Source organism: Lissotriton vulgaris, chromosome 7 (genome assembly GCF_964263255.1).
Source record: "Lissotriton vulgaris chromosome 7, aLisVul1.2, whole genome shotgun sequence".
NCBI lineage: Eukaryota > Metazoa > Chordata > Amphibia > Caudata > Salamandridae > Lissotriton > Lissotriton vulgaris.
The window spans coordinates 1,026,290,343-1,026,307,248 of record NC_141695.1 but is presented as its reverse complement, the minus strand read 5'-3'; the positions used below and the strand labels follow the sequence as shown (position 1 = coordinate 1,026,307,248).

Below are 16,906 nucleotides of genomic sequence, written 5' to 3'. Positions count from 1 at the left end.
GACTCTGAGGCTGATGGGCCTCATGGCCTCCTGCATCCTACCTGTAGGCCATGCCAGATGGCACATGCAGGCTCCGCAGTGAGACTTGAAGTTCCAGTGGGCACAGCTTTGGGGAAATCTCACTGACCTGGTTCAGATATCAGAGGGCACTGCAAAAGGCATTCAGTGGTGGCTAACAAACAGTGATTGAGTTGTAAGCAGAACCCTCTCCTTTTCCCACCCAGATCTCACAGTAGTGATGGATGCATATCTTCTGGGAAGATTGCAGCCTCCTGGGAGAAGTGGAGATCACAAGACTCTGGTGGAAGCCAGGCTCCCTATTAAACTGTTGAAGCTTCAGGCAATCCTATTGGCACTAAAAGCCATTTTACCGTCCATCAAGGTAAGGCTGGTTCAGGTGTTCACAGACAACACTACCGCCTTATGGTACTGCAACAAATAGGATGGTGTGGGGTTGTGGACCCTCTGTCAAGAGGCCTTGCGTCTCTGGACTTGGCTGGAACCACAGGGCATTTCCCTGGTGGTTCAACATCTGGCCAGTTCTCTGAATGCCAGAGCAGATGAACTCAGCCGACAGTGCCTTGCGGATCACGAGTGGCGTCTCCATCCGGAGGTGGTGCAAGGACTCTTTCAGCGGTGGGAGAGTCTTGATTAGATTTGTTTGCCTCCAGAAGAGAATGCACAATATTGCTGTCATCAATTTTACGCTTTGGAGTTACCAAGGTGACTCTCGCTCAGCTACGCTTTTCGTCGCGAATCGTGCTCAGGCCTCCTGTACGCCTTTCCTCCCATACCACTCCTGCCTAGAGTGCTCGAGAAGATCAGGAGCACCGGGCAAAAGTCGTTCGTGTGGCTCCGGACTGAGCATGGAGAATCTGGCATCTCGAGCTTCTGGCAATGAGCATCAATCCTCTGATCAGGCTGCCCTTTAGGGAGAATCTTCTGTCGCTCCATCAGGGGAAGGTCCTCCACCCGAACCTGTCTACTCTCCGCCTCCTTGCATGGAGATTGAGCGGCGACAGTTGACAGCTTTTGACCTTCCTGCTGAAGTCTGCAAAGTTATCCTGGCAGCCAAGCATCCCTCCACATAGTCGGCATACGCCTGCTGATGGAACACATTTTTTAAATATTGTACAGCAAGGTCTATTCAACCCTTATCTGCCCCCTTGTTGTATGTTCCCATGTTTATTTTTTCTTTGGCCCAGCAAGGCTCTGCTCTGGGAACTCTGAAGTGCTGCCTTTCGGCCCTATCCGCTTTTCTTCGGCTGCCAGACCAGCCTTCACTTTTGAAATCCCCTCCAGATATTTTTTAAGGGGTTAACCCACTCGTTTCCCCCTTCCCATTTTATCATGCCACAATGGGACCTTAATTTGGTCCTTACCTTTTTAATGTATTCGCCGTTTGAGCCATTGTGCGAATGTCCTCTAAAGCTGCTCACTATTAAAACTATTTTTTGGGTGGCAATCACCTCTGCCAGGAGGGTGAGCGAACTGCAGGCACTGTCTTCACAGCCTCCTTACCTGACCGTCTTTCTGGATAAAGTAGTAACTAGGGCACCTTTTCTGCCTAAGGTGGTAACACTCTTCCAACTGGGACAGTCTGTTACTCTGCCCACTTTCTATGCACCTCCGCATCCTTCTAAGGAAGAGGAGCGTCTCCACCATCTGGACCCAAAAAGAGCATTATCGTTCTACCTAGATTGCACCAAAGAGTTCCGGGTGGATGATCAACTCTTTTATAGGGTACGTGGGAGCAAAGAAGGGGCATGCTGTTCAGAAGAGGACCATATCATGCTGAGTTATCCTCTGTATTGAAATATGTTACGCCTTACCAAAGAAACAGCCTTTTGAAGGCTTTAGAGCCCATTCCACCAGAGCGAAGGCTGCTGCCTCAGCCCTCCAGCGTGGTGTTCCAATTACTGATATTTGCCAAGCGGCCACATGCGCTTCTCTGCACATGTTCACCAGACACTATTGGCTGTTTTCTTAGGTTTGCAGGGAGGGCCTGTTTGGCCGCTGTCTTGCAGGACTTTCAGGTCTAAAGTTTTTCCACAGTCCCATCTCTGGGGAAGGTATTGCTTGGGTATCTGTTCAAATGTAAGGTATCTGCGGCTAGATGTCCCGATCAGATGGACAAGTTACTTACCTTCGATAACCATAGTTGCCAAGGTGTCAGATTGTGCTATGTGTGACATCTTCAAAATTTTGGTCTAATTATGAGTGACATTTCAACAACTATGAGTGACACATTCTCACGAGCAAAATCAAGCAATGAATATGAGGGAAACCTAGAAATATCATAAATTACACGCATTTGAGCAATGATAAACCCAAAGAAGAGTTTAACTGCTATAAAGCACCAGTAATGGAAGGGCACTAGCACGCACTTGTATGTCAAGGGCAGGAGGTCGAAGACAGGCATCAGTCTTCTCATAATTTTACTCCCCCAGTGCTGAGCTGCAGCATCAATTACTGGGGGCCTGGTTTGTCGAGAAAGTTACCAGAATGTTAAAATAAACTATTTAATAGGCATATCTAAATAGAGATGATGTACCAATGTTGCTAGCGGTTCTGAGGGCCTCTAACACGGATCTTACAGCTGACTTAACTGACCAGTTCAGAGTTCCACCATACTGTTCCTTTCGTTTGGTAGTTAAGTTGTTATTTATCACATACAGGCAGAGTTCGAGCTGTCATTTGCGCCCCCACCCACCCAATAGAACTTAAATGCCAGAAAGGAATACAGCCCAGACATGTACTTACCGCGAACAATGCCTGTCTAAATCCTCACTTGGCAGGATGGCTGAAAACAATTCACACGAAGATGACGTACGCTGGGCATACCTCGAAAATTCGGAGTTCACATAGGATGTTATCACCCATAAACAGGTAGTCAAGTTTTTCAGCATATCGGTTAAAATGCATCCGGTTTTAACAAGTGAATCAGTGACGTTGCCAGCCTGACTTGAAGATGGCAGACTTCTTTGCAGCTTTTTTGCAGCTTGTACCGTAGTGAGTAGACTCACTACTTGCGTCTTACAGTTAAAAATACATGCCATGCCGTTCCTCGAAAGGCCGCAGTAGTCACGAGTCTACATGGGGCTGTGCTCGCTTTGCAAGTGGCAGTGACTCTGTTTTCTCCCCCCTTTTTGTTTTGTACAGCTGGACAGGGGATGGTGTGTCGACCTGCAGCCGGCTGTTTATAAAGTGATTGCAGCTAGCTGCGACAGGTGCATATGGATATACACTGGGTGTGGTGACAGAAGCAATTGGTAGTGGTGTTTCCTAGAAGGGAGTAACGGCACATTCAAATACATACAAGTATCAGATAGTCTGTCAGTTAGGGCACACAGTTATCACAATTAGTACAGTCGGAGTGCTAGGGAGGCCCCAGTCACTGACTACCTAGGGTGACTAAAGCAAATCAAAATGACCTGCCAAAACAGAAATTCAAAAAGGGTCAGTTCAGCACTATCCTGATAGCAATGTTGGAAATGACTTATTGGTCACAACAATTCCTTCAACAATACAGTCAAAATATATGCATAATTCATCAAAAATAATCTTCTTGGGACAAGATGATCAAGCCAAAGTCTTTTTGCATATGAGTTTCTTTTTATTCACAAGCGTCAAAAAAACAACCAGCCAACGTGTATTTCGTCAGTACAGAGTCCGTACCAAGACTTCCTCAAGGCTAAACACCTATGAAATCGAACATGCCATATAAAACTATGGTATGATAACCCCAAAGATTATGTCAGGTACTGCGGGATGTGGACATGGTAATACGCGTGAAAATGTATATATCGGCCCTGACCGGATCTTAAATACCATGCCAGAAAAAAGTTCTTAGATGCCGTTGGAGGAAAGATCCTCTTGGCAATGGCCGACTATGTTCTTCACGAGATGTCTCCGCTAAAGTGGAAATGAGGGAGTAGTGGAGACCAGAACATCGGTATCTGTAGTCCTGTGTTCAAAACTTTTCTGCCCGTCTGGTGACGTGAAGAACGGACTACTCGCTCCTAATAGTGATGGCAGTATTGTCAATGTGTACAAAACCACATCCAAGATCCCGAGCGTTAGCGTCCCACGCACATGATAACACGACTGGAAGGGTCGTGTTATCATGCTTTGAGGTTATCATACCATAGTTTTATACGGCATGTCCGATTTCAACGTCGTTTAGCCTTGAGGAAGTCTTGGTACAGACTCTGTACTGACGAAACACGTGTTGGCTGGTTGTTTTTTTGACGGTTGTGAATAAAAAGAAAATCATATGCAAAAAGCCTTCTACTTCATCATCAAGAAAATTATTTTTGATGAATTATGCATATATTTTGACTGTATTGTTAAAGTAATTTTTGTGACCAATAAGTCATTCCCAACAATACACTGGGGGCCCGATGTAGGTAAATGCCGTTTACCGATTTTAAAATACCGAATCCTACCGATTCGGTATTTCAAAATCGGTAAATGGTATGTAGGTCCCAACATCTGGATTCGTTACCGAATCCTTAACAATTCTTTAATTACCGATTCGGTAAATACCGAATCGGTAATGCCCATTCATTCCTATGGGCTTTGAAGCCCATAGGAATGATTAGGCATTACCGATTCGGTATTTACCGAATCGGTAATTAAAGAATTCACAAGGGTGCAGGGGGTGTCACTTTGACACCCTCTGGCACCCCCAAAACAGGCACAGGTGCCATGTGGCAGGCATACCTGCCCTAAGGGCAGGTCTGCCTGTCACATGACATAGGTGTGCATGCACACATGTGCATGCACACCGGAATCGGTATTTTACCATGGATTTGTATTCCATGGTAAAATACCGATTCTGTAAGCCATGTGCAGAAGGTACATTGCCTACCTACATTGCATTTTCGGTAATTTTACCGAATCGGTAAATATTACCGAATCGGTAATTATTTTACCGATTCGGTACATATTACCGAATCGGTATATTTACCGATTCGGTAATGATACCGATTCGGTAAAATGACCGAAAATGTGCCCCTACATCTCGGTAGCCCTTTACCGATCGGAAACGGCTGAAAATCTGTATTTTCGGCCGATTCGGATCGGTAAAGGGCTACCTACATCGGGCCCTGGGTGTGGGGCAAGGCAGTGATCATAAACATATGTAAAGTGATCACTGCTGACTGACGGTGTCTGCTCTAATGCCCTCTTGTACTCTGTTTTACACGCCTTAATTGTACATTCAGGATTAGCAATTTACCCCTAGTAGATTACCTTACTGAGGCGAGCCAGAGCCAATGGCAATTGGCGGGCCGCAACGATTTGTGGACTTCCTCGACAATGCTGGCCACATTCTGGCTCAGCTGTATGTGCTGCCTCTGGGCTGATGAGAACCCGCTCGGGTCGGGTCGCAGGAACACTTAAGTGTGAGCACAGCAGCACTGTGCTGGCATGATTGTTAGAAGAGCACTGCCTTCGCCAGTGGGCTCTAATCTCAACACCATTTACCGCGGCAGCCAAAATGCAATTTACGCCCGCTGAGCGCTAGCGCTACCCGCGGCAGGACAAACCCGCATTTAAAGTCTGTCTTTTAAATTGACAATGTCTCTCACCTGGCTGACTCTACCTTATTGGGCACTGACTCCTGACGTATTTCTGCGCTGTTGAGTGTTATTAGTGTGTAACATTGTAGCAGTGCAGCAATTAGAGCAGCAAGCTGCTGAGCCATCCCCCTTAGCCTGCCGGGAAGAGGGCACATTGTGAGCTGCTACAGCTTTCACAGACAGTATGGTGCATTACAGCAGCCTCCGACTTGACAACTGCGGAGGCGCTATAATGCGTGACTTTGTATTTCAGTGCAGTGATGCGGACCACCACACTAAAATGCATTAGTCTTACCTCTGTTGTGTGATACTTGGCAGGACTGGATAACACCTTGTCTGGGAGAGACATAGTCTAGCTGAAGATTCCTTACCGACCCACTGATCCTCCCCAAACTGCAGAATAGTTTTTAGTGTCTTGGCTGCTCCCCCCTCAGGGCCCTAGTTGTCTTTTTGAATAGAACATGATCAGTCACTTCATGGCTCTGTGCTTCTGGCATGGAAAATTGTGAAAACTACTGACGTCAGCATGCCGGAACAGTGGTTATATTGATGACGACAGACGTCACCACGATGACGAAATGCAGAATCGACTGATGCCATCTACCTGCATGCAGGGGTACTGCTATCAAGAATTCTTCCGGCACCATTTTGATGCCTGGAAGTTCAAAGATAAGGAATCTGTGGTTAGATTATTTCTGTACCAGATAAGGCGTTACCGAAGGTAAGTAACTTGTCCGTATTACTAAAGGAGCAGATTTGTGAGTATTAGTCCTAGAGGTTTATGAATCAGACCCTGAAAGGGTGTGTGTGAGAGTGTGTGTGTGTGTGAGAGTGTGTGTGTGTGGGTGGGTGGGTAGGTAGGTAGGTAGGTAGGTGTGTAGGTAGGTGTGTGTGTGTAGGTAGGTAGGTGTGTGTGTGTGTGTGTGTGTGTGTGTCTGTGTTGGTAGGTGTGTGTTTGTGTAGGTGGGGGTGTGTAGGTGTGTGTAGGTGGGGGTGTGTGTAGGTGGGTGTGTGTGTGTGTGTGTGTGTGTGTGTAGGTGGGGGGGTGTAGGTAGGTGGGGGGTGCAGTACAGATTTTGTATGGATTTAGAGCCCTGGCTAAATTTAGTTGGATGGTGATAATGAAATCTGGGTATTAGACATTTCTTCCAAATATAATGGCTGAGAGACTTAGACTTTTGCTCTTAAACTCTGCAGCCATGTACAGGTCATGGTTTGGAATCCCGGGGAGCCAGGCTCCGACTTCAATGGCTTGCATACCTCTGAGATTGGTAAATTGAGTGCATTTACATTGGCTGATTGTAACTCCGGTTTGCACCGGTTTAAACCCGTAGAAGGGCGGTATGAAGCACGATATATAAAAGGTCAACTGTAATTCTTTAAAGAAATTCTCCCAAATGACGACGAAGTCTAATGTCTGTTTTAAGTGCACTATTACCTTTTAGTTGCTCGTTAAATCATTACTCTGGCATAATTGTATCGTTTCAGATAACTGCTGTATGCACTTTCATTGGTTGAATACCCCTTCTTTGTAACACCAATGATTTGTCTTTAAAAACAGAGAAGAAGAGATGACTGCCATCCTTGACCAAAAGCATTATTTGGAAGAATTGAATGGGCATCTAAGGTAAGACGTTTTCTGCACGTGTAATAGTCAGTCTGGTCCAAATCAAAGAGCTAAAGTGCGTCTTCTCACCAACCAGAGCTGCGCGGCTAGTTTAAGTTATGCATTTCACACAGCTCTCTCTCTCTCTCCCTGCCCAAACGGTGGTCACCTGCTGCACAAGTGTTACATTATCCAGTACAGGTGGAAAGCCAAACGATACCTGCTTCTCAGAAAACCTTTCCTATACTGAAAAATGGTAGGAAATATCGTGGAGAAAAAAAAATCTGCATTCTCAGTCAGGTGTCCAGTGTCGCTCTCCTTAGCGGGAAAATAGCATCTAAATGAAACGTTATGTCATATCCGGGAGAGTAAATTGTATGTGTTTCGTACCTCTGAGGAGAACCGACGTACGAAGGATTGGGTGGCAAAGCAGTTGCTGTTTTTACACTGCGACTTAACATATTTCGCCCCAGCGATGCAAGTCTGCCCCAAACCTCCAAAGCGGCCCCAGTCAGCCTTGGTCAGTGAATATATGTGAAATATGGGAGATTCAGGGGCCCTCATCACATTCTCCAGGGCGGCTCCATCATTCTGTGTGATCGCATTGCATTTTGACCATTCAATGTCATTAGCAGAAATCCTGCCTCGTTTATATCAACGAGACGGGGTCCCCTCTGTCAAGACTAGGGAATGCCTGTGATTGTGAATGCAATAAACGGGGCATACGATGGATAGCCGGCCTCTATGACTGCATATCGTGAGCCACAAAAATAAAAGAACATAAAAGAAAACATGCCTCTGCCTAAACCTGGAACCATATGTTTATGGTGGTCTTCTTCGAAAGCAGATGTACTTAGAAAAATTATAGAAACCCTTTTAGTTTTTATGCACATATTCTTATTGGCGCAAAGAAAGGGACTATTGGCTTTGAATTAATGTAACCTGAAGTCAAAGTTTAAGCTCAAAAAGAAGATACAAAACTAAATCGGCATAAAGGAAGAAATGAAAAAGGTATTGGCAAGGAAAACTGGTGGCCCAACTGAAGCACATTTCTTTTTGGTGGATGTGCACGCAACAAAATGCAATCTTTTCCAGCGAAAGCCACCAATGATTGAAGTAGGCTGACCCATTGCCCTATGCAATATGATGTGTTCAGAAGCAAAACGTGAATGACATATGAATAGACCAGTAGATGAAAAGGGCAGATCTAAAGTCCTGGCTGATCCAAAGACCCTCTAGCTATATTTTTTAATTTATTACATTAGGCTTCTAGTCAACTAAAGATGTTCCCAAGCCAGACCTAAAAATGTTATTGATACAAATTAATGGTTTTCACAGTAGTTCTAGACTGCTGTATTATTCCTTCTGTGTCCAAAGTCCACATTCACAGAGTCAAGGTTGTCCTGCACAAAGTCACAAGAAAGGAGGTGGTGTGTCTTTCATACACCTGTTACTTATGAGTTAAATCTATTTACGCCTTTTAATATCACTTTAGTCCATTACAACTTCGGTTTTTACATCTGGAAAGCATGTGTTTTTTTGGACCCCACAGTCTTTGTGAGTGCACAATCTTTTGTGCATCGTACTTGAAATGACGTTTATCATTTGCCGCAATCTGACATTATATAATGTTTCTGCCAAGAGACTTAAGATTTGTACAGTGCTTTATGAAACCTTTCTAAAGTCTGCCATTTATTTATGCTTCTCAGTGTTCAAAAGACAGTCTCAGTTTGTTATTGTAAAATCTCTCGTTTCCAAAATATAAATTCTCTTAGTTTATCAATCATTCTGCTTGTCAAATTAAAAATTAACATACTTTTATAAAGTGCTTTGTGTGTGCTTGAACGTGTACAATTTCTCAGAAACAGGCACTAGGATCCCATGTTTCCATGAGAAATTTAAAATGTGATGCTTTACGTACCTATGCTAGTTCAGGCAATATGGTTAACACAGGCAGGTGTTTGTTGAAAAGTGTGAATGTAGTGATAAATACTGGGAGTTTCGTTTTATTGTGTAATGTGCATGATTTGCTTTATGTAATATAGCATTTAACTCTAGGTGAAGGAATTTGCTGTACCATTTCCCACATTCAGCTTATAGAATGGTCCTTCCTGGGGAACGGATATTGTATTAATCCCTCAGGTTAGCAAAGTGGTCAGATCAGATCCTTCCTCTCAGAACCCCTGGAGAATACCCCACGTTGGTTTCCCTCAGTGGGTGTAGAGATCCATCATCCCTGTAGTGTCCACTCTAGACTGTGCCAACATCATCTACCAGGAGGTCCCCTTCTTCTACCTTCACATGCTCTAGTAATCGCATAACACAGCAGCCATTCCACCTTTAATCACTGGACACATTACCCCATCCTTGCAAGTGTTCTGCTGGCTCGCAAACTCCATACTTCTAAATTTCGAGATTCTCTGCTTTGCATATTGGACCATCAATACAAAATACAAAAACGTCAAACCTACGTACTCAGAAATCACCTAAAGTCAAAGGTGGCTCTTCGAAAAAAGCGGCATAGCCACTGTAAGAAAGTGGGTTATTAATTGAGGTTGATGTGAGTCTACAGTTCTAAAGAAAGTGAAACTGTTTCTTCCGGAAAGCAACTTCAGAATTGCTGTTGAAGCACTTGTACTCTTGCATCTGGATGGTGGTAACACCATGCTCCATGGCCTCCCAGACTCCACACTAGCACCCATTAAGGGCATCCTACATACTGCACCATGTCTCATCTTAGGCTCAAAGAAATATGATCACATGACCCCCATTCTCATGGATCTCCACTGGTTCCTCATGCCAGCCCACATCATCTTCTAAACCTACAGCATTTACAAATCCATCACACGTGGTGCCTGCCACTTCGTGCATGCAAAGACAGGGGGGTACCAGAGGTACCCCCCATGTGCACCCCACCCCCCCTTCACCCCTGGGGGCCCACAACAGGCCCCCAAAGAAAAGTCTGCATGCCTTTCCACAGCGGAAATGCCTCAGTGGAAAGGCATAGGACCGCCGCAATCCTAATATGGCTGGCGGTGTCTGATAGACACCGCCAGCCATGTTAGAGCTTTCCCGCCGCGGTCGGAAGGCAACCGCGGCGGAAAAGCGGCAGACGGAAAAAAGATCCCCCAGCCATCCTAATCTGACGGGGGTCTTTTTTCTGTCCGCAGCGGTTAATCCGCATCCTCCAGGGCCGGCGGTGGCTTCCGCCGGCCCAGAGGATGCGAATTAACCGCAATCCTAATGAGCCCCTTAGTCGGCACATACTGGGACTGAGCTCCAATTTTTGGGGTGACCTGCAAGGCCTAGGACTGCACTCCTGCTTTTGCCTATTGTGTTAATCCCGGTTTTTGAAGATTGTATGTGCTGGTGGGGCTGCTTTGGCGGGTGCCGACGCTGCCTGTCCTTGGTCACTGCTCTCCTTCTCACGAGGCTGCTGGGTCTGCTCCTCTGGCTGGGGGTGTCCTCGAACCCTGAGACTCTACTGACCAGCCAGTTCACCTCAGACTACAGCGCCATTCTCCGCCTGTCTGACTATCTCGGCTGGGGTGCCTGTGACCTGACCATCTGTGTAGAACTCTGTGTCCCATTGCGGTCAGCACCCTGGTGTATTGACAGACCTCCCCGCCACAACGGACTTCCAGATGGCGGGAAACAGGGGGAATAGACCTGCTACCCAAAAGCCGATCACCAAATTTACTTGGACCTCTAAGGGCGATGGGAAGGAACAGACCTCTGAAGGAGAACCTAAAGGGACGCCCTCTTCGCCTGCAGTGAAGTCCCTAACACTGGAAGATGTCATGGAGGCTATTGCAGAGGTAAGAACCTCATTAGAAACCCGCATTGACTCAGTGAACATCGAGGTCACCCTACTACGAGCGGACCTCTGCAAAACAGACTCCAAGGTAAGAGACGTTGAGGTAAAAACTGCGGCCCTAATTGACGACACGTCGACTCTCCAACACCAAGTGGCCCTCCTGCAAAAACAACAACTGCAAATGGGCAAACTCCTGGACGATTACAAAGGTAGGGCGCGAAGAAATAACATCCGCGTCCTAGGTGTTACGGAACGGATGGAGGGGCAAGCAACAGACTTATTTATTGAAGACCTCGTCCTAAAACACCTCAAGCCTAAGAGTCTCTCTAGCTATTTTTCCATCGAACGGGTCCACAGAGTCCCGGGTGGCCGGCAGAAACCAGGTACCCCCCATTATTACGAGAGTTTTTAATTTCCGCGATAGGGACGTTATTATTCAAACGGCCGAACAGGGGCCCGTACGCCTGGATGAGGTCCATGTCACGTTTTTCCCGGACTTCACCATGAAAGTGCAAGCAGGTAGGCGCAGTTTCCTAGAGGTCAAGCGAGCCATGCAAGACAAAGACATCAAATACTCGATGCTCTTCCCAGCGAAGCTTCGCGTCGAGTCGGAAGGCAAGGCCTGGTTTTTCACGTCGCCAGAGGAGGCGTGGGAATGGCTGGAGGGCTGGCGCCAAGTCGGAAAGCCCCGGAATAACCGTGGGAGTCCTGGACCGAGTGAATGGCGTAACCATCCTGCGGAGCGGCAGAACCGGCTGGCGGAGGATGAGACTGAGGAACAATGATACTTTCCACGGAGGCTGGTTTGCTGGGATAGCTACGAAGGGGACAGTCAAGATACAACGGCCGGAGAACTTGATCCTGCCGCAAAAGTTCGACTGTGGATTGCGACGCTGCCCGGTGGCAGTGGGCTAGCGCGCATTAGCTGAGGAGCAGTGTTTGCTTTTATTTCTCCCCCCTGCTGATTGCGAGCAGTGGCGGCTCATCGACATTGTAATTTTAAACTGCCTAATATTACGCTGCAACTAACTTCATTTCAAAGTTAACAGGTCCTTACTTGCTTTTCTTTACAGGGGCACACGGCGGCCGGCTGAGGGCTGATCGCTGGGGCGGGCTCTCAGCAGCCGCAGGCGCCATTTTGGGTCGGGTTGACCGGCGATTAGGATCTTGGCACACCCCCCTCGTCCCTCCTCTATTTAAACGGCCACTATGTGTCAGCGCAGCGGATGAGCGCAGCGGGCGCGACGTAGGCGCGCCGGAGTTGCGCCTGAGTTAAGCCCGTCTGCGCCCGTCCGCGGTTGGCCGGGGCACGCCACTCTGCCTCTTTCCTTACATATTCCCGTTCCTCCCTTATTAACTTTCACGACCACGCTCTCCCTCCCCCTGAGTCTTCATCCAGGCTCGCCTCACTGGGCTTGCTTACGGCCAGGAAAACCTTTCCTGAGATTATACCTTTTCCGGTTGCTGCCAGGCCGCCAGCCTTGGGCCCCAGGTCCTGCACACCCCCGTCGGTAAGGGCCCACAAATCTACATTATCAGTGATATACCTTAATACTCGTTCCCTGGTTAGCCATCAGTTAGATATTTTCCATCTTCTGGGGTCTGAGCAGCCGGACATCCTATTTCTCACTGAGACTTGGCTTACGGATGACTCATCCCCCGATATTCTGGCGGCTATCCCCCCGGGTTACTATATATTGCAGGCAAATCGCCCCTCTGGTAAAGTTGGTGGTGGTGTCGCAGCCATCATTAGGCACCCAATCCGTTTTTCCCCAGTGGTCACTACTAGTATTCCTATGACTGACTGCCTGGTGCTCAGACTGGAGCAGCCAGGGTCGTCCCTTATATGTGCCCTGGTTTACCTTCCCCCCCAACCTATGCCCAGCTTCTCGGCCCAGTTTGGTGACCTTATCTCCCAGCTCACCATTAACAACACCAATGTTCTGGTCCTAGGGGACTTTAACTACTGGCCATCGGATGCTCACGAAACTACATGTTCTTTGGCCTTTTCGGACCTTATGTCAGGTCTAAACTGCACCCAACACATACACTCACCCACTCATGCTAAGGGCCATATCCTGGATCAGGTTTGGACCTCCTGTCTGGACATCTCTGTACCCCTTGTCCTTCCTTGCCTTTGGTCAGATCATTTCTTAATCACTTTCACCTTAGCTATGCCCCCCCCCTGTTACCATTGTCCTAGAAACCAACTTCTTAGCTCGCAATTCGAACAGGGCTGATCTGAACAAATTTACTTCCCTTCTCAGCACATCCGCCCCACCAAGCACTGGATCTTCTGCCTCTATTGACGCTCAAACACAGAGCTTGACTCGCTGGCTTACTTCTGCCGCTGACTCCGTGGCACCTCTAAAACTAGTCAGAGCGAGGCGCCGCCACGACGCCCAAAGGTGGTTCACTGAGGTTCTCAAAGCCCTGAAACTTGGGCTTCGACAGGCAAAACGGCGCTGGCGTCGGGGGTATTCCCCTGATACCAAACGGATATTTTCCTCCCTGCTTAGAGAGTATACGTCAGCCATAGCCTCGGCTAAGTCTCTTTACTTCTCTAATAAAATCTTGGATTCAGCCAACAAATCCAAAGATATATTTTCAATTATCGAGGAACTATCCAATCCTGTTAGTCACCATTGCACCCCTTCCTTCCCAGTCTCTATGTGATTCCCTTAATCAATTCTTTGTGGAAAAAATTATTGAGATTAAACACAGTATCCCTGCCCAAGTCCCGCCTGTCCCTCCTCCGTCCGTTGCTTCTTGCTTTCCACCCAACACTCACACCTTAACCCAGATCCCCCCTATTTCGTAGGAAGGCTTTCTTGCCCTCCTGCACAAAGTCTCCTCTGGTTCACCTAGCGACTGTTGCCCTCCCTCAGTTCTCCGTGAAGCTTTCACTGTCTGCTCTGAACCCCCCCTGGCCCTTCTGAACAACTCTCTCACCACGGGGGAGGTTCACGGCAGAGGTGGTTGCCATCTTAAAGAAACCCTCGGCAGACCCCTCCATCATGAGCAACTTTCGCCCCATATCCCTTCTCCCTTTCCTCAGTAAGGTTTTGGAGTCACATGTCACCCATACTCTTAGTTCTTTTATTGAGGAATCGTGTTTTTTGGACTCCCAGCAGGCTGGGTTCAGACCTGCGCACTCCACAGAGGCGGTCATTCTCTCTGTGATGGAAGAACTGCGCAGAGGGGCCGACGCTAACATCTGTCAGGCCCTGGTGCTCCTGGATTTGTCGGCCGCCTTTGACACGGTCGACCATGGTATTCTGGTCGACCGTGTTGGAGAGGCCGGCATCCAGGGCACCGCCCTGGACTGGGTTCAGTCCTTTCTGACTAAACGCCAACAAGCAGTCAGACTGTCCCAGTTCTCTGCCGACCAGGTCGGGCTGACCTGTGGTGTCCCGCAGGGGTCCTCTTTGTCCCCCCTCCTTTTTAATTTATATCTGGTCCCCCTGATTCGTTCTCTCTGTGGGTTGAATGTCACCGCGTTTAATTATGCGGATGACATTCAACTGGTCTTTACCATCGACCCCTCGGACGAATCAATCTCCACCTTTCAAACCACGCTCTGCTTCATCAGCAACTGGATGAGTTCAAACCATCTGAAGCTCAACCCGACAAGACCGAGCTGGTTCTTGTCGGGGGGTCCTCTAACCCTTGGCAACCCTCCTTTTGGCTGGCAAGTTTGGGCAGCCCCCCTCGCCCAGTGAACTCAGCCAAAAGTCTGGGGGTTATCATTAGTAGTGATCTTTCTATGACACCCCAGATTAGTGCGGTAGTGTCCTCCAGCCATTTCCAGCTCAGGAAAATTCGCAAAATCTCCCGCCTACTCACCACGGAGGCTCTTACCCTGGCCCTGCTAGCGTTAGTCATTTCCAGACTCGACTACGCAAATGGGTTGTATGTAGGCATCCCTGACTACCAAACTAAGAGACTCCAGCTGATCCAAAATCAGGCCGCCCGCCTGATTTTCCACCAACCTAGAAACCAACATGTTCGTCCCCTTCTAAAAAGTCTCCATTGGCTCCCGGTCTCTGCACGTTGTAAGTTCAAGCTAGGTTGCATCATCTTTAAATCCCTTGCAGGTGACGGTCCCTCCTTCATTTCTTCCCTTCTTCACCCATATGTTCCTCTTCGCAATCTTCGTTCGTCTCAGATGGCCTTGCTATCAGTTCCGAGATTCAAGAGGAAGAAACATGGTGGTCTCAGGTTCTCATTCTTAGCCCCCTCCTTCTGGAATGCACTCCCCCTCCCTTTAAGGCTGTCTTCCCCATACACCAGGTTTAGATCCCTCCTTAAAACTTTCCTGTTCACCGAGGCCTACAATTAGCTCTGCCCTCACGCTCTTTTCACTGTTCCCTCAGCATAAGCGCCAAGAAACCTTAAGGTGTTAGTTGCGCTATAAATTTTTTTTTAACATAAAACTTTTTAACATTCCGCTTTACACCGATTGCAGCTTTTTGTCCATAATGAGAGGCGACCATCTTATACATCTGTTTTGTGCTTTTTACTATATTACCCATTCATGCGCACAGGTTGGTTTGAAAAAGGTAAATCTTGTTCATTGTTATACCATGATGATATGTGGCGAGTGGCACGTAAGGCTCACCAGGTACCCCTTACATGACTGGGAGGGCGACCGGCACTCTGCCGAGTTGTGGTGTGGACAGTTCTAGGTCCGCGGGCAGGGAGGGTTTGTGGGAGGGGGGGAAGGGGAGTTTTGGGTTGGTTCTTGGTTACTGTATGTTTCGTTCACTGCAGATTCTTTCCTTGTTGCACCACTACCTTTCAATGAGGTCCAGCCCTTACTGCTCAGACACACCTGGTAATAGCGAGTCCTCCGAGGGTCCGGGTATCCTCTTGTCTCACAATCCATATGGCCAACGTAATCCAGATAGGGAGCGCCTTTCCCCTTGTGACACACCTACACAAATCTCGTGATTTCCACCACTATGCCACAGTCCCTCTCTAAGACACTCACAGTAATGACTTGGAACGTCAATGGGTTGGTCCACAAGATAAAACGAGGGATAGTTTTCCAATATCTTAGACGCCAATCTCCCGACATAGTACTCCTGCAGGAGACACATTTGGTTGACAACACATGCCAGGCACTCCAGAGAGGAGGTTACAAACTATTGACGCACGCAGGATTCATCTCTGGGTCCCGAGGTATGGGCATTCTGGTTAAAAAGAATGTAGCAATCACCCATAAGAAGACACGGGCTGACCCCTTGGGTCGCTTCGCAATCGTGGAGGCTGCTTGGGAAGGACGAACACTGAACATCGTATCGGTGTACCTCCCACCAGCCTTGGACCGCGATTCCCTCCGAGACTTGAGTGCTCGACTAGTGGACCTCTCGACGGGTGCACTCCTCATTGGGGGGGACGTTAACATGATGATGAATGACGATCTTGATAGACAGCCCAAGCGACACTCGCATAGGCCTGGCTCTGACCTATCAGGATTTGCACAAGCTATGGGCCTAGAGGATGTATGGAGGACGTATTATCCCGACACTCCGCATTTTACGCACTAGTCTAACGCACACAATAGCATGTCCCGCATTGACTATTTCTTCTGTCCAACCGCAGCCGCCTCCAGGCTCGTCAACTTGACTATAAAGCACTAGCACAATAAAAAAAGGCTCACGCCAGACTACTCCGCACGCGCTATCGAGTGTATGAATTCGGCGACCGTGCCGGGAAAATGTTGCTGTGGCTAGAACGCCGTGAACAAGGAACTAGATAGATGTCATCACTTACACGGCCGGAGGGATCATTGACCACGGACCCGCAGGAGTTGGAGGATACCTTTGCAGATCACCTAGAGCAAATTTACTCCGCCGGGGCGTATTACACTTCAGAGGAATCCAGACAACTCCT

At 47.9% G+C, this 16,906-nt stretch overlaps 1 protein-coding gene across 4 annotated transcripts in view; it reads left to right on the top strand.

Moving 5' to 3' along the window:
- RUFY1 (RUN and FYVE domain containing 1) overlaps positions 1 to 16,906 on the top strand; it is a 717,137-nt gene that overhangs the window by 260,020 nt on the left and 440,211 nt on the right. For all 4 annotated transcript variants that reach the window (XM_086931454.1, XM_086931453.1, XM_086931456.1 and 1 more), the window contains one exon: positions 7,147 to 7,212. In XM_086931454.1, coding sequence (XP_086787580.1) covers positions 7,147 to 7,212 — 66 coding nt within the window. The remainder of the gene's footprint in view (positions 1 to 7,146; positions 7,213 to 16,906) is intronic.